Raw genomic sequence first — 23,073 nt, 5'->3', positions numbered from 1 at the left:
GAGAGACAACCCAACATGTGAAAGACCGTATAGCAAGCCACAAATCCACCATTCGATGTAGTAAAACGTGGCTACCTATCCCCGAACACTTCATTAGGTGCAGACACACTGTGGCGCAGCTCAAATACCAGGTTATTGAGCAGGTCCCTAGACCCAGAAGAGGTGGGAATCATATTAAACAACTGAAAATGAGGGAGGCGTTCTGGATCCACAAACTGGAAACCCTAAGCCCTAAGGGTCTCAACAGGGAGATCGATTGGTTACTATAATGTCTCACTAATCCTTTAATTTTTTTTACCTTCCAGACACGTTGAGTCTACCTCCCACTAGGTGAGTCCTCTGTCGCATATTTTTATTATTTTTTCTCATTACCATACTCGCATACTATGCAAGTATATACGTATATTTATATTTTTTTATATTTATTTTTATTTATTTTTTATTTTTTCCTTATTTTAATTTTATTTAGTTTTTTATTTTTTTTCATTTTTTATTTTTCATTTTTCTTATTTTTCCCTATTTTTCTTTATTTCATTTTCGCAAATGTTCATTCCCACCAGTAGTATCCTTTTCCCACTATTCATCTTCAGTATGGCCATTTTTTCATTTTTTTCATATCTATATTTATATTTTTCCATTTTTTCATTTATTTATTTATCCTTTTTTATATATAACTTTTTTTGTAGCCATCAATTCTACCTATATATCCCCTAGTTATCCCAGCTACGACCATACTACAATTTTCTCCTTGGGCGCCTCTATATGGTTTCTGTTTACAATTTTCCACCAGTACTTCTAACAGCACTACACCACTCCCACTCTTGGGCAAGGTTTTTTGCCCATACATACACGCAGGGCCGAGTGCGCATGCGCAGCTGCGTCACTTCCGGTCCGGGACTTCCGGTCCGGCAATATTTTAGGGCGGCATTCCCGTCCACCCTCACTTGCCAAGCCTCCGTTCTGGACTGCGCAGCAGGGCGCGGGATGCGCCGCTGACCCCACATAAGACCCCTATCAGGTATTTATATGGCGTCGCTTTTCCTACATCTGCCGGTCAATCCCAACCGCTTACACTTGGTTACCATTTTTTCCATTGTCTCTCCACCTAATCCACAGGTCCACCATGAAATGCACGGCCCTTTCTAAATAAGTTTTCTGGGACAGCAGCCCTTACTGGCCTCATTCTAAGGTATTTCACATGCAATGACCTGGTGATTAGGAGGGTTCCTCTGCTTCGCTTCAGTGAAGGCACCCCCAATGGGACACTATTTGTACAGCACTTATCTATAACTGGCATATTTCCTCTGCTTTTAGAGGCACCCCAATATCTAAGTTACTACTATGCCCGGACTAACACCCCATTACCAATGTGGCCATACATAACATCGTATCAACAATACACGTGTCTGGTACCCATTCTTGACTGATAGGATCTTTACCTCATACCCACATTAGTTATATCTAATAATATTGTCACCTTGTCACTGACAGGTTATGCTCTCTAAATCAGGGATCGCTTGGTCCTCGTCTACTACTGCCATCCTTTATGCATACATACCAAAGGACTAGAGGTAAACTTTGTATACTCTATTTTTCATGACCTTTTGCACTATATGGCAGTACAATTTCGCCGCCCCTGATTGTATGACCATTGTCATCTTCTTGAGTTGCTTTGTATATAATTTGTTTGTTTTTCCTCTTGGTGATTTGTTTTGTTTTTATTTGATTTTTTTATTATAAAATGTAATTTTGCCAAATGTATGTCAAACAATTGTTTATAAAGTGTTTTGTGTTTTTTCAGTAACCCCATGAATAAGACCCGGGAGGGTCGAAACGTCGGGTTTTGCTCTATCACTGTGGCGAACTATCACTTTGTTTTTTCTTGAATAAAATTGGCATAAACCTTTTTCTGCATCATATCAAAATTGAGTGTGCGGTAATTTTTTCTATGATAGACTTGACCATATGGTCAGTTTACCAGCACCTCACTATCCTATGACCTGAGTGCACACCATTTTCCCTATTTTACTGGGCAATATACTACGTCGCTGGGCAATATACTACGTGGCTGTGCAATATACTACGTGGCTCTGTGCTGTATACTACATCGCTGTGCAATATACTACGTCACTGGGTAATATACTACGTGGCTCTGTGCTGTATACTACGTCACTGGGCAATATACTACGTCACTGGGCAATATACTACGTCACTGGGCAATATACTACGTCACTGGGCAATATGCTACGTGGCTGGGCTATATACTACATGGCTGGGCAATATGCTACGTGGCTGGGCTATATACTACGTCGATGGGCAATATACTACGTGTCTGACCAATATACTACGTGGACATGCATATTCTAGAATACCCAATGCGTTAGAATCGGGCCACCATCTAGTATAAAATAAACGGCCTGTTCTCGCCTCCGTTGTGGGCACTGTTGCAGCGATGATGCAGATATGCTAATATAAGCAGTAAAGGCATAAGGCGTAATTTAAATATGTACCAAGAAGGGATAAAAAAACCTTGTATTAATAGTACAGACAATAAGGTATGATGCCAACAAGTGTTCCCCAAACACAGTATGATACCCTCACAGTGAATTCCTCTACAGTATACTTCATGCACGGTATGACGATCCTACTGAACCTCCCCAGCAAAGTATGGGGACCCATCACAGTGTGATGCCACAGCTCTGATCCCCACACAATCCTTCATACAGTATAATGGGCCCCACATAGTCCTCCATGCAGAATAAGGGACCCCACATAGTCCTCCATGCAGAATGTTTCCCAGCATTGCGGAACAAATATAATCATCCTGAGGCCTGGGAACCTTTATTCTGCATGGAGGACTATGTAATATTTTATCCTGAGGGCCAGATGTGGATGAGCTCCTCACCCCTACGTTGTGCATTTCATCAGAAGAATCACATATGCACTTTGCACTGTAAACCATAAGCATTTAGTTTCTCCTGTACCCCCCGGACTAGGTATTAGGTTAAACCGTTTCTGGATGTCCATCTATGGAGTGTTCGCTGCCTGATTCATTTCCTGTGTGTACGGTGTGTAGAGCTGTGTAATCTTCACCTTTCTCTCCTTTGACTCTTTTATAGTAGCAAACACAGAATTGGTTATATTTCTCTATAAATACTATAATGTAGCTGGTGTGTGTTTTTTTTTTTTTCTTGTTTGTTTTTTTTGTCTGTAGGCATTATATGTTGTTAATGGGGGTGGGGAGCTTGATTAATTTATGGGGGATCGTAATTTGTTCACTACAAAACCATGTTTGACAGGTGGCAGAAATAATTTCTGAGCTGCGAGAGCCAATTGTCAGCGTGGATAACCCACCGGATGTCACAGAATCCAGAAAACTGCAAGTACAGGTACGTTGGGCAAGTAAGATATGATGTTAATATGTTTACTGCGTAAAGGGGTACCCCAAGTGGGGGAGGCAGCCCTGGTTTTGGGGGGCTTGTTGGGGTCTTGCCTTCCAGAGCCCCCATTATTAAAACTTATGACATTTTGCTATTGCATTTCCGAACTCTTATTTCTTTATACTAGCATGCCTCCAATGAGCCACCCTGAGGCCATCAGTGTGTGATCATTGGAGGTCCGATACCTCATGAATCCTAAGCACACTGCTGAGTCTGGTCTCTGAGACTATTCCTTTGCACAGCACTGAGATTTCTCTGTGCCGGCACCGCTTCATACATACGGACGTCACCGTGCTGGCTTCAATCAATGGGAGCAGTCCTCCAACCTGCAGATCATGGGTGTTAGAGGACAGACCTCGCATATAGAAATCGGCCATAAGTATACTGGAAGAACCCCGTTACACTATATTTGTTGGGTTAATGCTGGGGATTACTCTTCGTACATGTGTTCCATAATGCAGATCGCGTCGGTAAAACTGCAGCTCAACGAAGCCAAGCAAGCGCTAGACGACGCCATAGCTTCACAAGACTTCAGCCAGGCCTCCAAACTAAAGGAGAAAGTGGCAGAGCTGGAAAAATTAAAGGCCCAGCTGATTAAAGAGGCCGAAGAGCCAGAACTTAAAGAAGTCCGAGTGGAAAAGGTTTTAGTTTCTTTTTGTTGTGCATTGCTTTCTTTTTTTTTTTTTTTTCTTGCTTTCTAGCTTTAAAAGCGGTAATTCCTCCTACAGAATGACCCTGAAACACTTCTGAAGTGCCTGATCATGTGCAATGAACTGCTAAAGCAGATCTCCCTTTCTAAAGGACTCGGAGGTACATTGAACGAGATGATTCAGTCACTGGTAAGTGTTTGCACTGGCGGCGTCATTGTCTCGGAGCAAATTAGTTTCCGTTGTGGTTGCGGTGATGGTAAATAATTGTTTCTGCTATCACGGCCGTTCACATCCTACTGGTAATGGAGAGTGACGCATGATTGACAGCAGGATGAAGAATAGCTTAATTACTTATCATGGCTGTTATATTGTAAAAGTGTGTGTTTATCAGCAATTTCAGAAATTCTTCATCCTGCCAAGGAACTTTCCAAAAGCAAAAAAAAAGTCCAGGTGCAGAGCCCCCCAGGCAAATACCAAACCTCAATTATAAAAAAGAAAAATTGGAGGCAGCACATCGTTTGTAGTGAAAAAGAGCTTATTTAATCAGCCCAGAAAGCGACGTTTCAGTCCCAACAGGAACGTCTCTTTCTGGGCTGATTAAGCTCTTTTTCACTACAAACGGTGTGCTGCCTCCAATTTTTCTTATCTATCTATCAATATCGTATTTCCTTTATCTAACTCTGTTGTCCCTCTTAGATATTGTCTGATTTTAATTGGCTTTTTGCTGCTCTGTCACAGATCCTACCAGGCATAACCAATGTTCAACCCTCTGTGAGAAACATGGCCGTCTTATGTATTGGATGTTGTGCGTTACAAAGCAAAGATTTTGCACAGCAGCAGCTGACCCTGCTGTTACAGGTGAGACTCCTATGAAGTACCATGGTGTACAGTGCACATTGTGACAACCTTTGTAGCTATTAAAGGAATTTATCGCTTCATTGGGGACACAGGTAACCATGGGTGTATGCTGCTGTCGCTAGGAGGCTGACACTATGCAAAAAAAGGATAATGTCTCCTCTCCGGCAGTATACACCCACCGACAGGCACAAAGTACCTCAATTTAAGCTTTGTCTGTAGGAGGCGGACCTGGATCTGATCCCAGATCTGTCTTTTCCTTTTCAGGTCACCTGTTGTGTTTTTATTAATCTTCTTCCTTTATCTTTCAGGTTTCTTCATCTTCGAGGTAACAGGGTGTAATGTCTCACCCAGTTTTCCCACACTTAAGCGACCGCGAGAGCAGTGTGGTATCGCCCACTCTTGGACCCGCAGGCAGGACTTTATCCCCTGTCACCTTTACGGTTCTTTCAGGCTGATTACTGGTGGCCGGTCCTTGCTTTTTCCCCTCCTCACCCCTCTCCTCGGAGAGGGCTGAGAGGAAGACTGCGATCACTAGCGGTGGCCTCCCCCTTTTGTGTACGGGGTTGATGCAGTCTTCTGCACTGTCCGGAGACGGTGCGGGAAGGAGGACCCTTTTCTACCAGTGACCTTCATCCATCCGAGGGCTCCTGATGATGTCCTTGTCATTGAAGAGGGATTCGGGACTCGCCTATGTCCTTTTCTCTGTCCCTGACAGCTACCTACCTGCCTGCCTCACTGTTTACCCAAGACAGGAGGCTGCACAGAATATGGCGGCACTGAACGGCTGCAGCCATTTTTTCTTCAACCCAGCTAGTGCTTCGGTAACACCCCTTTCCTGTAGCACGCGCTACTGTGCCCAATCAGAGGACCGGCTCTCTCTCCTTCTGTGCTGGCCAGAGCCATGCCCCCCACATTAAGCATGCTTATTCTTTGCTCTCTTTTCCCCCTATCACGGGGCCTCCTCTCCCTGCCCGGTGCATACCTCCGGCGACACAGCTAATAGGAGGGACCCCTACTCCCTGACACCGGCTGGCACAAATCGGCCAGCCAAGCCCACCGATGTACAGACGCAGCCGATTTTCATGCCTGGACTAGGACCTTCATTAACACCATTTACCGGTCCTGTCACTGCGGGTGCCGAGGCGTCACAGCAAATTCCAGGTCCTCTGTTAATTTAGCCCCAGGCTTTGGGCCTTCTCCTGGTCTCTCTGTAGCCACGCCCCCTTACCCCCCTCCTCCCCGGCCAATCAGCGGTCGCTTTCCGCTCAGCCATGCCTCCTTACTGGACCCTCAGACAATCAGTGCGGCCCCCTCCGATGAGCACTTTTTTTGGCCTAATGAGTGTGTTTTCTCTATCCCTGTCACCCTAGACACACCCCCCATGGCGTGTCTCTGTCTGCAAGGCGTGTGAAGATTCATGCATCTGTCTCACCATCGACTTCCGGCTCCAAAGGGCACAGCAGGTGTCCATCACTAATCTGCATTGGATCTGGGGGACACCGCAGCTTGAGCAGTGACAGCGCCGTCTCTGTTATCAGGTAGGACCAGCCCAGACTGGTTATTTTCTCTCTTCACAAGGGCTTAGCTCTCCCCAGCAGTAGACCTACTCCCTGTCCAATCTCAGGGAGGACCATTCCTGTCCCTAAAATCCATGATGCCTGTGCCATCTGTAAAAAAGTGGCATTCAGGCCAGTCTTCCTTTTTTTTTCTGGTTGTCCTGCAGCTCCTCCACCGTGTCTACACAGAAGCCCTCTAACTCCCCAGATGAGAGCACTCCTCTCTCTCCGGAGTGGGCTGTTGCCATGTCACTGTCGGTCTCTTTCCTTACAAAGTTTCACAGTTCCAGGTCCTGGAGCGACTTCCACATTTCACTTCTGCCACCAGTGCTCGGAACGCCTCACGGTGATTCGCGCGCACCTCACTGCCACCTTCACAGGGACAAAGCAAAGGAAGCGGACTCTTTCCAGTTCTTCCTCTAGTCCTCCTGGTCCCTCTACATCCTCCTGGATGCATTCCTCACCCCATGCCCCCTCCTTGGAGGTGGCTTTTGGGTCGGATATGGATTCCCAGTCTGAGTCTCAGTTCGATACGGACCAGACCTAAAAGATGCAGGATATGCTCAATAGCCTCATCTTAGCATTTACCCAAATTCTTAACCTAAGGGAGGACAAGGCACCTGCTCAGGAGCACTCTGTTTCCTTCAAATGGGTAAAATGTCCTTTTTTATCCCTAATCTCAGGGAATTTGTAACGGTTATGTCTAAACACTGGGAGCACACTGAAAAGTGTTTCCCAGGAAGGAATCGGCTAAACATTCTCTATCCCTTTAGCCCAGACCTCGTTGTTAGATGGGCAGAATCCCCTAATGTGGATCCGCCGGTTTCTCATCTGTCTTCCAAGACAGTCTTGCCTCTACCGGACAGTGCATCTCTTAAGGATTCTACGGATAGATAGATTGAATCCTTGGCTAAGTTAGCCCTTGAAGCAGCTGGCGCCTCCCTCTATCCCATATTTGCCTCCACCTGATGGCAAAGTCCATGTCTGCCTGGGCAAGAATGCTTCATCAGGGTATTCTAGCGGCATCTCCTCCTGATAAGATGACAGATCAGATTGCCCATGCCGGCAAATATCTCGTGACCGCTTCCTTTGATGCGGCTGGTTGCTCCGCCAAGACTACCATCAACATCGTTGCTATATGCCGCATTCTCTGGCTGAAAGTGTGGAAGGCGGATCTGCTGTCAAAAAAAAGTCCCTCACAGGCTTTGCCTTCCAAGGCTCTAGATTTTTTGGGTCCAAGCTGGATCAAATATATTCGGATGCCACCGGCGGGAAAAGCACCTCGCTTCCCCGATCCAAGTCTAAACGTCCTCTTAATAGGAAAAGGTTGCTTCAATCTCGAGAGAGATAGTGACTTCCAGCTACAAAATCGACTTTTCTTCCCCCACAGGAAGACGTTTCCTTCTGTCTCGCCCGCCAAGACATGCATCGCAGGCCCCAAGGGTTCTTCCGGCCGTCTCTTCCCAACCACGCACAAGAGTAATCGTACCCATCCCCAGGAACGAATGGTTTTTAGGTTTCTACTCTATTCTTTTCATAGTCCCGAAGAAAGACTGATCGCTCCGTCCGATTTTGGACCTTAAAGCGATTAAACTGTCATGTTCGGATCCGCCATTTCAGGATGGAGTCCCTACGTTCGGTAATCGCTTCCATGGAACCGGGAGAATTTCTTCACATTCCTGTTTGTGTTCAGCATCAGAGGTTTCTACTGTTTGCGATCCAGGAGGATGTTTATCAGTTCACGGCTCTTCCTTTCGACCTGGCCTCTGCCCCCAGACTATTCACAAAGGTTACGGCAGCGGTCATGGACATCCTTCACTCCAAGGGGAATCTCATAATTCCTTACTTGGACAATCTTCTGATCAAGGGGCTGCCCCGCCAAGACTGCGACCAGAGTCTTCAGTTTACTCTGGACACTCTGGTCCATCTTGGCTGGACTATCAACAGAGAGAAGTCCTCCCTGACTACAGCTCAGCACCTGGTGTTTCTGGGTATATGGTTCGACCGACCCAAGCTAGTGTCTTCTCTCCAAAGGGGAAGTTTTTCATCCCTCTACCAGGGGATCCGTACTATAAACAGCTTCTCTCCCCCTACGATCCTGAATGAGAGTTATAGGGAAGAGGATTGCCACCATAGAGGCCGTTCCTTTTGCCCAGTTCCATACCTGTCCTCTTCAGCTGGCCCTCTGGTCGGCTTCGGACAAGAGGACCGTCTCCCTGGATGGGCCCTTGCTTCTACCTCTCAAGGTGAGGCAGTCCCTCACCTGGTGATGCTGTCAGTCCTATGAGAGAAGTCCTTCCTTCCTCTCCAGTGGCAGGTCTTCACCACCGACGCCAGTCTCCTCGGTTGGAGCAATTTTTATTTATTTATTTTCCAGTCACCCAGCGCTGGGCTGCTGGAACGCCCAAGAGGCCGCTCTCCCCATCAAGCTCCTGGAGATCAGGGCAATTTTCTTTGTCCTTCACCTCTGGCAGACCCTCTTCATGGGCCAGCCAGTCTGCATAGTGTGTGCCGTGGCTTACATAAACCGTCAAGGCGGAACTCGCAGCAAACGGGTTATGATAGAGGTAACAAGGATTCTGCGATGGGCAGAATGTTACGTTTCCGCCATATCAGCCGTGCACACTCCGGGGGTAGAAAATCAGGCAGCTGATTTTCTGAGCCATCAGGGTCTTGCTGCGGGCGAGTGGTCGCACAGCCCTTCCCTCTTCGTCTAGATATGAAGAAATGGGACTCCCCGGACGTTGACCTGATGTCGTCTCGGATGAACCACGAGGTTCCTCAGTTCGTAGCCAGGTCCCGGGATCCGCTAGCCATCCGTTGCAATGCTCTAGTAATCCTCTGGTCACAATTCCAACTGCCTTATCTGTTTCCGCCTTGATCCGAGAGTCGTGAAAAAGATAAAGGCAGAAGGGATCCCCGTTTTCCTGATAGTTCCGGAAGGGCCTGGTGAGCATGCTCATGGACGCCCCCTGAAAGCTTCCATGCCGTCCAGATCTTCTCTGAGTTTAACAGCATGGCCGTTGAGGCCGTAGTCCTGAGACAGGCTGGTTTTTCTTTCAGACCATGATTAGGGCCAGAAAACAGCATCCTTGCGTATCTACTACAGATATAGAAAGGCGTTCTTCTGGTGGAGTGAGGACAATGGTTTGGTCCCGATGTCCTTTTCCCTTCCTTCCATTCTTGTTTTTTATAAGCAGGTCTTTACTCGGGTCTATTGCTCTGTCAATTCTTTTCCAACTAAATCTGGCTTCTCGTTCCCAGGTAAAGACCTTCAAGGAGTCGCCCACCTGGCACCTCCTTATCGTTTTCCAATAGATCCATGGGATTTTAATCTTGTATTTGGCGCTCTCCTGTTGAGCCCATTCAAGACACCACGTTTCCCTCCTGTCATGGAAAGTTGTCTTCTTAGTTGTATCATGTCCATCGGGAGAGTTTCCGAGTTAGCGGCATTCTCCTGCTGTTCCCCGTTCCTGACTCTACATCAGGACAAGGTAGTTCTCAGTCCTGTTCCTTCCTTCCTACCGAAGATGGTCCTTTCATTTCTCATTAATGAAGACATTGTCCTTCCTTCTCTGTTTCTCTCTCCAGTCCATCTCATGGAGAAGTCCCTCCACAAGCTGGATCCCGCAGAACTATTTGAGTCTACCTTTCAAGGACTGCTCCCTTTCTTCAATCTGATGCCCTGTTCGTCATCTCTGAAGGTTGTCGTAATGGGCTCCTAGCTTCTAAGTTCACTATTGCCGTTGGATTTGTTCGGCAATATTGGAGGCATACCGCGTTCAGGAGAAACAGCCTCCTCAGGGGGTGAAGGCTCACTCTGCTCGGCGGTGGGGCACTCCTGGGCTGTTCGTCACCAGACCTTGGCTTTCCAGATGGTAAGGCCGGGGCCTGGTCATCTTTGCAGTCCTTTGCGAGTTTTTACAGTGTTTATACCCGTGCCTCGTCTGATGCAGGCCTGGGAAAGAAGGTGCTGCAGGTGGCGGTTACGCATCGGACGACCTGAGTCCGTTTTTCCTTGCATAGTTTGTTTCCCACCCTAGGGACTGCTTTGGGACATCCCATGGTTGCCTGTGTCACCCAATGAAACGATAAAGAAATATGGATTTTTGGTACTCACCGTAAAATCTTTCTTGGAGCCTTCATTGGGGGACACCTCTCCCTCCCTAATTGTTTGTTCCATTATTGGGCCTATGTTCCTTCGTTGTTGAGTTGGTACATATGTTGAGTTTTTGGTTGGTTCTCCTACTGCTTTAACACTGAGGTACTTTGTGCCTGTCGGTGGGTGTATACTGCGGAGGAGGAGCTATTTTCCTTTTTTGCATAGTGTCAGCCTCTTAGCGACAGCAGCATACACCGATGGTTACCTGTGTCCCCCAATGAAGGCTCCAAGAAAGAGATTTTACGGTACGAAAAATCCCTCTTTTCCACCACTGGACAACCCCTTATGAATAACTCATCTGTGCAGCCAGTAAGCAGCTGCTGATTTGGCTGCAGCAGTCATGTGACAAAATGTCATCTGGCTTTAGGAGCAACAGCAGCGGTGCATTAGGTAAGTATGAAGCTATTTAATTTAAGACTGCACACTCGAGCCATTTATAAGGGGTGGCCCAGTGATGAACAACCCACTTAAATCACTGTTTATCTGCAAAACGGACCTTGTAATTACTAAGCTGAGCTGTGTTTTTCTGTAGCAGACAGCTCACTGATGTGAAACTGTAAATGCTGGTCTTTTTGATGCATGTGACATAAGATAATCCTCTATCTCTAGTTTCTCATCACTGATCTGTGGGCAGCTGGCAACAAATACGGCCTGGCTGTGAACGGCCTTGTGCATCTGCATCTAGTAATTACAAGCTCTGTGTGAATGCAGGAGAGTTGAGCTCTACTAGATACCGGCTAACGATGATGTAAACTCACTCTGCAGCTATACTAGTGTTGATGGTAGAAGATAATCTACTACACTGATGATGCATTACAGCCCCACTCCTATTAACTGTTCCATCCTATATTTGCTCATCTCAGTGTGACTAGCACCATTGCCGGGTCTTCTTTTGTGTATTTCTTATACTGTAGAGTGACACGTGTCATCTGTTTTCCAAATCTTGGAGCAGATTTCAAATCCTGAACAGAACACTGTTCCTTCTCAGTAACCACTCCATTCTTAGGCCATGTGCCCACGCTGCAGATTCCATTGCGGAATTTTCCGCAGCGGATTTTATAAATCCGCAGTGCAAAACCGCTGCGGATTTATCGCGGTTTCTATTGCGGTTTCCGCTGCGGGTTTACACCTGCAGTTTTTTTATTGGAGCAGGTGTAAACCCGCAGCGGAATCCGCACAAAGAATTGACATGCTGCGGAATATAAAGCGCTGCGTTTCCGCACATTTTTTTCCGCAGCATGTGCACTGCGGATTTCATTTCCCATAGGTTTACATTGTACTGTAAACTCATGGGAAACCACTGCGGTTCTGCAGCAAAATCCGCAGCGTGTGCACATACCCTTAGGGCTCCCAAGCTTACTCCATGAGCTTTCCCCTTGATCATTGAGCTCATGAAAGTCTTAAGGCCCCGTCTCACATAGCGAGATCGCTAGCGAGATCGCTGCTGAGTCACAAGTTTTGTGACGCAACAGCGACCTCAGTAGCGATCTCGCTATGTGTGACACGTACCAGCGATCAGGCCCCTGCTGCGAGATCGCTGGTCGTGTTGGAATGGCCTGGACCTTTTTTTGGTCGTTGAGGTCCCGCTGACATCGCTGAATCGGTGTGTGTGTGACACCGATCCAGCGATGTCTTCACTGGTAACCAGGATAAACATCGGGTTACTAAGCGCAGGGCCGCGCTAAGTAACCCGATGTTTAGGCTAGGTTCCCATTGCGTTAATGGGATAGCGCTAACGGACAGCGTTGCACGGCGAAATTAACGCCGTGCACTGCGTCCGTTAGCGCTCCCATTGCCGGCAATGTTAGAGCGCATTGCTAGCGCGTGTCATTTTTGGCACGCGCTAGCGATGTGCCGGTCCTTTGTAGCGCGCCTCGGACGCTGCTTGCAGCGTCCGCGGCGCGCCAGAGGTCCGTTCCCCGCTCTCGCAGATCGGGGATCTGCGAGAGCGGGGACGTTAACGCGACCCCTGAACGCGGCCCCGAAAAAGACATTGCGTTAGCGCAATCCGCTAGCGCTCGCGCTAAACGGATTGCACTAACGCAATCTGAACCTGGCCTTACCCTGGTTACCAGCGTAAATGTAAAAAAAACCAAACAGTACATACTCACCATCTGATGTCCGTCAGGTCCCTTGCCGTCTGCTTCCCACACTGACTGAGCGCCGCAAAGTGAAAGTACAGCACAGCGGTGACGTCACCGCTGCGCTCTGCTCTCACTGTACGGCGGCACTCAGTCAGAGCAGGAAGCAGACGGCAAGGGACCTGACGGACATCAGATGGTGAGTATGTACTGTTTTTTTTTTTTTTGGTAACCAGGGTAAACATCGGGTTACTAAGCGCGGCCCTGCGCTTAGTAACCCGATGTTTACCCTGGTTACCCGGGTGCTGCAGGGGGACTTCGGCATCGTTGAAGACCGTTTCAACGATGCCGAAGTCGTTCCCCTGATCGTTGGTCGCTGGAGAGAGCTGTCTGTGTGACAGCTCCCCAGCGACCACACAGCGACTTACCAACGATCACGGCCAGGTCGTATCGCTGGTCGTGATCGTTGGTAAATCGTTTAGTGTGACGGGGCCTTTACACAAACAAAGGGATTTGTGCAGCCATACATTAAGGCTATGTGCACACGTAGGAAGGGTCCTCTGCGGGTTCTCCCACAGTGGATTTGATAAATCTGCAGGGCAAAACCGCTGCGGTTATCCCTGCAGATTTATCGCAGTTTGTCTTGTGGTTTCCGCTGCGGGTTTACTCCTGCACTTGTTTTACTATTGATGCTGCATATGCAGCATCAATAGTAATGTTAAAAATAATTTTAAAAAAATGGTTATACTCCCCCTCCGACGTCCCGATCTCCTCGGCGCTGCACGCGGTGGTCCTGTTCCAAAGATGCTACGCGAGAAGGACCTTTGTGACGTAACGGTCATGTGCCCGCGACGTCATCGCAGGTCCTGCTCGCCTAGCAACCCTGCGACCGGACGGCCGCGTGCAGCGCTGAGAGGTGAGTATATCATTATTTTTTATTTTAATTCTTTTTTTTTTTTACACAAATATGGTTCCCAGGGCCTGGGTACCATCCGCACATGATCCGCTTACTTTCCGCATGGTGGGCATAGCCCCATGCGGGAAGTGAGCGCATCAATGCATTCCTATGTGTGCAGAATCGCTGCGATTCTGCACAAAGAAGTGACATGCTGCGGATTGTAAACCGCTGCGTTCCTGCGCGTTTTTTCCTGCAGCATGTGCACAGCGTTTTCGGTTTCCCATAGGTTTACATTGAACTGTAAACTCATGGGAAACTGCTGTGGACCCGCAGCTGCAGAAACGCTGCAGATCCGCAGCAAAAACCGCAACGTGTGCACATACCCTTATAGCTGCATTCTCTTCTCTTTCACAACTCTGCACTTATCTCTGTAGTCTGTGCAGGAAGGAGACGTCAAGCTGAATTGTCAGCCTTCAGTCTCCATGTACAATGCTAGAGAGAGGTGAGTAAGCACTGGATCACTGGTATGGGACTCGGAGTTCATGACTCGATTTATCCCATTAATTTCAACATCCGTCATTGCAAATAGGCAAATACCTGTAGATGTGAAATCACCAGTCCGTTTACCACATAATTCTGAAGTGGGCCGGGCCAGAATAACTATTCAACCTATTGACTTTCCTATACTATCAAGATTCTTGCATTCGCCGTTAAAGACAATAATAGGCACTGATATTAAACCGCGACCATAGTCCTAGACCACTATGTATACAGACATTAAAATATATTTACTTTGAAAGTCTCAAAAATAATAAAAATCTCATCGATATGATTAATTGCCCTGCTTGCTTTATCACAGCTTATATGTGACATACTGACATGGCTGGTTTTGCGCTCCCAGCCTCCACCACAACAGCTTTTGTGTGACATCAAGGAGCGTGGAGTGAGAACTGGGGAAGCAGACAGAGAACCATGACATGGTACATACAAGCTGTAGACTGGGTAGAACAGAACGTGTCATGTCAGTGTATAATGTGTACAGATGTGATTTTTGTTCTGTGCTTTCAGCATGCACATCCACAGCTTGTATGTGACATGTCAAGAAGCTTGTTTGGATGTCACATACAAGCTGTGAAAAAGCAGGCCGTGAGCATAGGGGCGCATAGAGGAACTCGAGCAGAAAATGAGCCATGATGGTCCAAACTGTCACACACCTTAACATCGGGCTTGGCCGCAGTTTTGGCTTGAATAACAAGCAGGCCATGCCCTCCCTGATCTGACTGCAGGGAAGGAGGTTAGAAGTTGAGCAAGAAGCAAGCTATGCCTCCTGATCAGTGACACAGATTCTGAAAACTGAAGGAGAGCACTCAAAAGCAACTCTTCCATCAAAATGTGTATGTATGTATATTAATATTATATCACTGCCATCTCAACAATAACAAGAGGAACTACTAGCAGCCACCACCATTCGTTTATACAGGCTGATTGGACACCCGTTACACGTAGTGTATGGCTTCAGGTGCGTGGTTTACAGAGCAAGAAGAACGGACCTGTTAAATATTTATTTCATATGCGGTGGAACCTAGATTTCCATGCGTTGGAATCAGAGCTTTATATACCATATGCACACTGTAAGATGGCTAATAACTGGCCTAGTAGTAACCGCCTCGTCAATTACATTATTGCTCTAAGGCAGTGGAGTTGCATCCCCAATTTGGTGGCATCATCATCCAAATTGGTGGCAAGTGGTGGTATCTGTATGATCTCTCCAGGGTTCTTCCTGACATGTTGCTGTAAATAAATTTGTATTTCCCCAGGATTACCTCTTTACCACCTTTACTGCCCTAAACCTGCAGGGATGCAGTCCGTGAACCTGTCCCTTCTCTACATCTCCCCAGGGATGCTACTACAAACATATGACTTACATTAACATCTTAGTGCCCTAGGCTAGGTATTTAGACAAGAACCTTCTCCTCAGTTGACCTGTAAGCCACTCCCAACCACATCCCTGGATGCTAAAGGCCCTGCAAATCTGTCTGCTTTGTCACTGACGAATATGTGACTGTCTGGTACTATTTGATGCTTTCTGTATTGTCCGGCCTAGAGGAAGCCTACCCAGACCTCTAACTGCACAGCTCACAAGCTACAGCGGCTGAGGGAGAACATGGGCAGACCCCTGTGATGTGTGACCAACGTATCCACTAATGTATTTTGACCTTTTGCAGATTTCACAGCTCGATGAGGTCAAAGTCAGGACCAGTGCTCTGAATGCAGTCATTGACCTCCTCCTTCTCTTTGGACTTGACATTTTTGAAAAATCAAAGTCAGATGGGGCTGAAAATCCCTCAAATAATCCTGAGGAGCCAAGTGAACCTGCTGAGACTGAAGAAGCTGTCTGTAATAAAACCGAAGAGGAAAACACAGAAAAAGAGTTGTCCGCTGTGAATGCTATGTTAACGCTGTTCTCTGACTTTCTGGACAGTGAGGTATGTAGAGAGATCCTTAACTACTGATCCAACTGGTTGAACCAATTGAGGGCTATAGGTTCGTGTCACATTTATATCCCTCCAATCTCTAATACTTTATCAGTGTTGTCACAGAGGAAACTTGCCATGTTGTACTGTCCAATGGAGCATCGTCATTTATTAGACTGGATAGATAGTTTTGGTGAAGGCACAAACACTGCGAGTTTGGTTTTTGGCCATTTATGGCACAGGATTACTATTCTTGGCGTTTCTAAGGATCTTCTAGATTTTATGGGGATTCCTGGATTTAATTCCTTTTGTCCAACTACAGATATGACTCCCTGCAGCCATTTGTCATACATCCAAACGCTTGTCAGTGAGGAGGAAGTCGCTAACTACTTGCGTGTTCTGCCTTTCAACGATCTCTTAAGGCAATTTTGCCTCCTGTGATGCAACGTTGACAGAGCTGCTCCTTCTCCTGCCCTCTGCTCTGTCAATGGGACATCACTGCTGATTACATTCTGATTGACAGCCAGCTCCCCGCGGTTAGGCAGCAGGAAGCCTGTTGTCAATCACATTGACGTTCCTTGTAAGCAAAACTAAAAAGAAGCTTGCCTGGCATGTCATAATTAGCTTGATAATTGCCAGCAAGAGCGGTTTGTAACCGCTCTAAGCCAGTATTGTTCACAGGGGAGAACAGGTAGGAAGTTAGCAACTACCTGAGAGTAAGTTCTTAGCCCATAGGTAAAAAAAAAAGTCCTCCCATAAAAGTTTTTGTCCTCTTAAAATATTGCAGTCATGATATTATATAGCACTGTGTACTTACTATTGCTCATTTTGCCTTTCTACCCAGCTAATTCCTCTTTTCTCTGCTCTATGTAGAGATAGGAAGTTTCTTATCCGTGCATTTATCATTCTCCTCTTCAAACTTCTGACCCAGCTGCTTCCTCCTCGCCCTGCCAGGGAATTTTGCAGTGACTCATGAGTCATACAGGGAAAATTGACCTCCTGTTGCTACATAGAGCGTAGAAGGATTCAGCTAGTCTGTTTTTAATGACATAATGTCATAGACCTAATGGAAAAGTGAAGAATTGAGTAGAAAGGCAAAATGAGCAATTGTAAGTACACAGAGCTATATAACTGCAATATATTAAGTGGATAAATATTTTGATGGTAGTGCTTCTTTAAGTGGCAAGCTCTACAGCTAGACTGTGCTGACTCTTTGGTTACTTACATAGAAAGCAAAAGCCTAATTCTTCCTTTTACCCCATTGCATTTAATTTTCAGACTGTAATTACAGTGACTGGAGTTGGGACATGCTTGTTAAATGCAATTCACACTAGAGAAATTTTATTTGGTTGTGTCTGTATATTCCATTTTTTTTCTCTGACATTAGATTCCAGAAATAAGGACGGAGACTGCTGAGGGCCTGGCAAAGCTTATGTTCTCCGGACGACTGGTCAGCTCCAAGCTCTTGTCTCGTTTAGTTTTGCTTTGGTACAATCCAGTGACAGAAGAGGATACAAAGCTGCGCCACTGTCTGGGGGTTTTCTTTCCCGTATTTGCTTATTCTTGTCGGTGAGTGTTTTGTTTTTTTCCCCATTGACCAAATACCTTCAAAAAGTAACGTTCATCTTGGTTTACAAATAAGGTGATGTTTGGAGGGATTTAGTTGAAGATTTCACCCTTTTGCAACTTGATATCATAGTCTGCTTAGACTTTTTGCACCTGCAGTGTGCACAAAAATCCCTACCAGTACACAAGCATTTCATAACCCTATGCACATGAATCGCACTACACTTTGTTGCAACTGTTCGATCCAGAATCAAAACTACGGCCACCACCTTTCAGGGCTGATACACAGCATTCTGTAATGCTGTACATCTGTCATCAACCCAACCTGCAAGACAAGAAAGACATATTATACTCGCCTGCGGGACAGTCCGGTCCGATAGGCGTCACTTGTCTTTGTCCAGCGTCTCCCTTCTTCTTGCGATGCCGCCCTCCTTCTTGCTTCATGTGGACGATGCATCCCTATGTCATCCAGTGTTCACCGGCATCAGGCACAGGCATACTTCTCTGCACTGACTAAGGCAGGGAAAATTACTGCAGTGCACATGCGCCCAGGGCTTTTTGACTTTTCCCAGCGCCTGCGCACTGCAGTACTTTTTCCTGCCTTTGTCAAAGCAGAGAAGTACGCAGAAGCAAGGAGGAGGATGGCATCACAAGAAGGGAGACCCAGGACCAGCGACACCCCTCTGACTGGACCGCCCTGTAGGCGAGTATAATAAAAGCTCTTTTTCTTGCCTCGGAGGTCGGGTTGGGGGTATATAAGCAGCATTATAGAATGCTGTATGTCAGGCCTGAAAAAAGGTGGCCATTTCTCATATCTGCCAAACCTGGTGACGGGTTCGCTTTAAATATGTTAATACATGAACAAAAAAATTTAGAACCTTCTTAAACAAAAGTTTATATCGTAACGTTTCTATAATTTTTTTTTTCCCCAACCTTACTATTGTACATTCATTTTAAATATAAAACATGTACTTTACCTTTTTTATCCCTTTTGATAACATGTCCATGTTGTCCCATAGAACAAATCAGGACTGCTTCGCAGAGGCGTTCCTTCCCACCCTACAAACACTGTTCAATGCTCCGGCCTCCTCACCGCTGGCTGACGTGGATGCTAACAATGTTGCTGAGCTCCTAGTGGATCTTACAAGACCCAGCGGCCTGAAGCAGCAAGCGAAAAATCCTCCGGACTACCAGGTTAGTGTGATCTTGGCCCTTGTTGCAGTGATCCAATGAGTCTGCAATTTTTTGGTATCTTTTTTTCCTGGTAAGATAATCTGACTTGTCCTCTTCCAGATCACCACCGTTCACGACAACCTGGCTCTTAAAATTTGCAACGAAATAATGAAAGATCCCACTTCTCCAGATGTTCGCATCTATGCAAAATCATTGTGTTCCCTCGAACTGTCGAAAGAGTTTGCAAAAGACCTGCTTCCTGTACTGGATGCTGCTTTGGAGGTGAGGGGTTACCTTTATTGTCCTTAGGGGGATTTAGGAACAAATCTCATTTTAGCTATGTGCCGAATTCATAACTTTCTTTATAGTGGATTGGAGTCTGTATTTATTTCCTCCAAAAACAAACCCTGAAGAGTCTCCAGACGCTCGTAACATGCAGATTTCATGTGTTCTTGGCTCCTATTAGTGCTAACGGCATGCAATAATCTTGCTGTTTTTATTCTACAGGGAATTGAAAAATATATTTTATGTGCTGTGTGGACCAATATCAGCACATCAATGAGCATCGATCAACTTGTATGAGTTAAACAGAACTGAGCGAATTTGTTCGGATTTGGTCTCTGAATCTGAATCTGCCATATTCATGCCACATTGGTTCCCTATTCGTGCTGAATGTATGTTTGATGTTCGGTTCTGAACATATTCGGTAATGTCTACTCCCATTGACTCCAATGACGTTTGGCTGTGTTCGACGAATACTGCAAAAAATTTTGTTCGCTGCCGATCGTATTCGGAGCCTAATCCAAACAAATTCGCTCAACTCTGGAGTTAAACACTGGTCGGGTTCTGTATGAAAACATACAGGAATAGAATGATCATTATGAATACGATCTTTCTGTACCCAGAAATATGTCGGCAGCTCATCCCCTGTCTTACATAGGGCGATATGCTGCGAACAGCAATGATTTTTAAGCTGGCATATATGATCTAATCACCCGACGAATAATCTTTCCTCCTTTGTCTGGTGATTGTCAGCATCTTTATACAGGCCCGTAATTAGTCCTCTTTTGAACGCTCATTTGCCAGTTATTGCACCCGCTGTATTTTCATAGTTAATAAGTATTGAACACTCCACAAATTTTCTTTAAATATATTTCTAAAGGTGCTATTGACATGTTATTCTCATCAGATTTTTGTAAGAACCCAGCAAATCCACATAGGCAAAGGAATCAGACCATAGATGTCCATAACTTGTGTAAGAATGAGAAATGCCACAAGGAAAAACTATTGACCACGCCTACTGAAATTTAATTATTACTTCTTACAAGAGCCTTTGTTGTTGGCAGCTTCAAGACTCCTCCTGTATGGAGAAGCTAGTCGCATGTATTGCTGCACCAATTTGGCCCGTTCTTCCACACAAATGCTCTTCAAATGCTGAAGGTTCCGTCTGCTTCTATAAACTGAGCTTTAGTTCCTTCCATAAATGTTCTATTGGGTTCAGGTCAGGTGATTGGCTGGCCATTCTAGCAGCTTTATTTATTTTCCCTGAAACCAATTCCGTTTCCTTGGCTGTGTGTTCGGGATTATTGTCTTGCTGAAGTGTTCACCCTCGTTTCATCTTCATTATACTGGTAGATGGCAGCAGATTTTTATCAAGAATATCTTGGTACATTTGTTCATTCATCCTTCCTTCAGTCACATGACGTTTGACCGTGCCATATGCTAAAAAAAGAGCCCCACTCCATAATGTTCCCACCTTCAAACTTCACTGTTGGTATGGTGGTTTTGGGTTGATATGCAGATTGCCCTCCAAACATGGTGTATTATGGCATCCAAAGACTTAGATTTTGGTCTCATCTGATCAGACTACATTCTCCCAGTATTTCACAGGCTTGTCAAAATGTAAATGCGCTTGAACATGCTCTTCGTTCAGCTTGCGCGGTCAGTATTCATACAGGCAATGGAGGTTGAGTGCATTACATACTGTGTATATTAAGCAATAAAGGCCCTTGTTTCTGTCTTTAAGAGAGCAGCAAGAGACCAAATCCAAACCTAACACCTATCAAGGTACTACAAACTACAAAAAAGCATTCCCATCCTTTAGTAAGAGTGCTAGCTAACGTATCTGACTAGTGATTCTAGAACTAAATTAGTACTATTAATTTTTAATAGTATCCTCTAGGCCGGATGCATTACATATTGTTGTTTTTTTAAGCAATTGTACCCGCTGATTCCAGGTCATTCTGCAGCTCTCCACAGACGATCCTTGGCTCTTGGACACATCTGATAATGCTTTTACATCCTCTGTCTGATAGCTTGCTGGGAGCACCTGGCTCTTTTATTGTGAAATTGTGTTCTCTCCACTTCCGGATTATCATCCCAACAGTGCTCACTGGAACCTTCAGTAGTTTAGAAATTATTTTGTAACCAATGCCATCAGTATGTTTTGCGACAATAAGCTTGCGAAGGTCTTGAGATGGCTAACTGGTTTTACAAATAAAGAGATGCTTGTTGTGTGGCAACTTGATAATGAGACACCTTTTTGTATGCCATCAGTTGCACCAGCTGATATTAATTTTTCACTAAGTGGCAGGATTACGGTGCTTTCTAATTGCTGATAGATTTCAACTGGTATCGTGGCTTGCCGTGGGTTTTTGCACCACTCATTCTTTTACATGACTTAAATCTAACCATAGATGCCCATAAATTATTTGCCTGCATAGATTGGATGGGTTGCTACTGACATCTAGTGAGAGTTTCATGTCAGCAGCACCTTTACAAATATATTTACCGTATTTTCCGGCGTATAAGATGACTTTTTAACCCCTAAAAATTGTCCCAAAAGTCGGGGGTCGTCTTATACGCCGGGTACTGCGTGTGCAGGGAGAGATCCTGGATGTTCCCAGAGTCTGAAGGAGAGGAAACTCTCCTTCAGGCCCTGGGATCCATATTCATGTAAAAAATAAAGAATAATAAAAAAAAAAAATATGGATATACTCACCCCTCCGAGAAGCCTGGCTGTCACCGCTGCAAGCGTCTGCCTCCGTTCCTAAGAATTGCAGAGCGAGAAGGACCTTCGATGACGTCACGGTCAGGTGACCGGTCACATGAGCGGTCACGGACCAATCATAAGACCGCGACGTCATCGAAGGTCTTTCACACTCTGCAATTCTTAGGAACGGAGGCAGACGCAGCGGTGACAGCCAGGCTTCTTGGAGGGGTGAGTATATCCATATTTTTTATTTTTATTCTTTATTTTTTACATGAATATGGATCCCAGGGCCTGAAGGAGAGTCTCCTCTCCTTCAGACCCTGGGAACCACACGCCGTATAAGGGCTTGTTTCCACTTGCGAGAAACACGTCCGTATCTCGCATGTGGAAACCAAGCTGTGGCGCCGGCACTTGGGAGCGGAGCGTGCGGCCACATAGGAACACATGGAGCTGCACAGCTCTGCTCCAAAGTGCCGGCGCCAGAGCTTGGTTTCCACATGAGACACGGACGTGTTTCTCGCAAGTGGAAACAAGCCCTAAGATGACTGGGCGTATAAGATGACCCCCGTCTTATACAGCGGGCATATCCCAAATTCCATATTTTATATGGAAAAGTTGGGGGTCGTCTTATACGCCCAGTCGTCTTATACACCAGAAAATACGGTACTTTATAAATTGGCGGTGTGTTATTTCACCTGCTCTATACACCTACTGTATAATGGATAGCAATAAAACAAATTCTCACAGATACAGCAGAGCTGGGGAAAACATTTAAACGGCTTTTCCACTTTATTTTGCAACTCGATAGAATGGGAAAAATGAAGGCATATTGCCATCAAACCACCCATCTTCCTCTAAGGGTGCTGCTCCCGCTTCAAGACAGGAAGTGGCAGTGACCTAATCGGCTACAAGGTCAGCTGACTGGTGGGTGGGACGTTTTCACCCCATTTCGGACTACAGCCTCCTAATCTATGGTCCTTTGCTCATTCATAGAGAAATGTGAGGCTTTTAGGGGCTGGTTATGTAGCGTTTGCCTGGGGGGGAAAAAAGGCAGACAATAATGGAGGATTCACGCTTTACATTTAAGGAAACATTACCTTTGTTGTCCAATGAAACAATCGACCATGAAATGTGTAAAATAGTCGTAGTTCACCTGTAAACACTGCACCCACATTGAAAACTATGCTTGGCTTTACATCAGCCGTGACTAACTGCACCCCTCG

General features: G+C 45.9%; 1 protein-coding gene across 1 annotated transcript in view; it reads left to right on the top strand.

Annotated features, from left to right (window-relative positions):
* NCAPG (non-SMC condensin I complex subunit G) overlaps nucleotides 1-23,073 on the top strand; it is a 78,344-nt gene that overhangs the window by 32,927 nt on the left and 22,344 nt on the right. The window contains exons 10-17 of the mRNA XM_077280001.1: nucleotides 3,300-3,389; nucleotides 3,902-4,081; nucleotides 4,169-4,279; nucleotides 4,829-4,948; nucleotides 15,871-16,131; nucleotides 17,507-17,688; nucleotides 18,705-18,879; nucleotides 18,979-19,140. Coding sequence (XP_077136116.1) covers nucleotides 3,300-3,389; nucleotides 3,902-4,081; nucleotides 4,169-4,279; nucleotides 4,829-4,948; nucleotides 15,871-16,131; nucleotides 17,507-17,688; nucleotides 18,705-18,879; nucleotides 18,979-19,140 — 1,281 coding nt within the window. The remainder of the gene's footprint in view (nucleotides 1-3,299; nucleotides 3,390-3,901; nucleotides 4,082-4,168; nucleotides 4,280-4,828; nucleotides 4,949-15,870; nucleotides 16,132-17,506; nucleotides 17,689-18,704; nucleotides 18,880-18,978; nucleotides 19,141-23,073) is intronic.

The sequence above is a fragment of the Ranitomeya variabilis genome, chromosome 1 (genome assembly GCF_051348905.1).
Source record: "Ranitomeya variabilis isolate aRanVar5 chromosome 1, aRanVar5.hap1, whole genome shotgun sequence".
Taxonomy (NCBI): Eukaryota; Metazoa; Chordata; class Amphibia; order Anura; family Dendrobatidae; genus Ranitomeya; species Ranitomeya variabilis.
The sequence above is the reverse complement of the archived record's forward strand: the minus strand, read 5'-3'. Positions and strand labels throughout refer to the sequence as shown.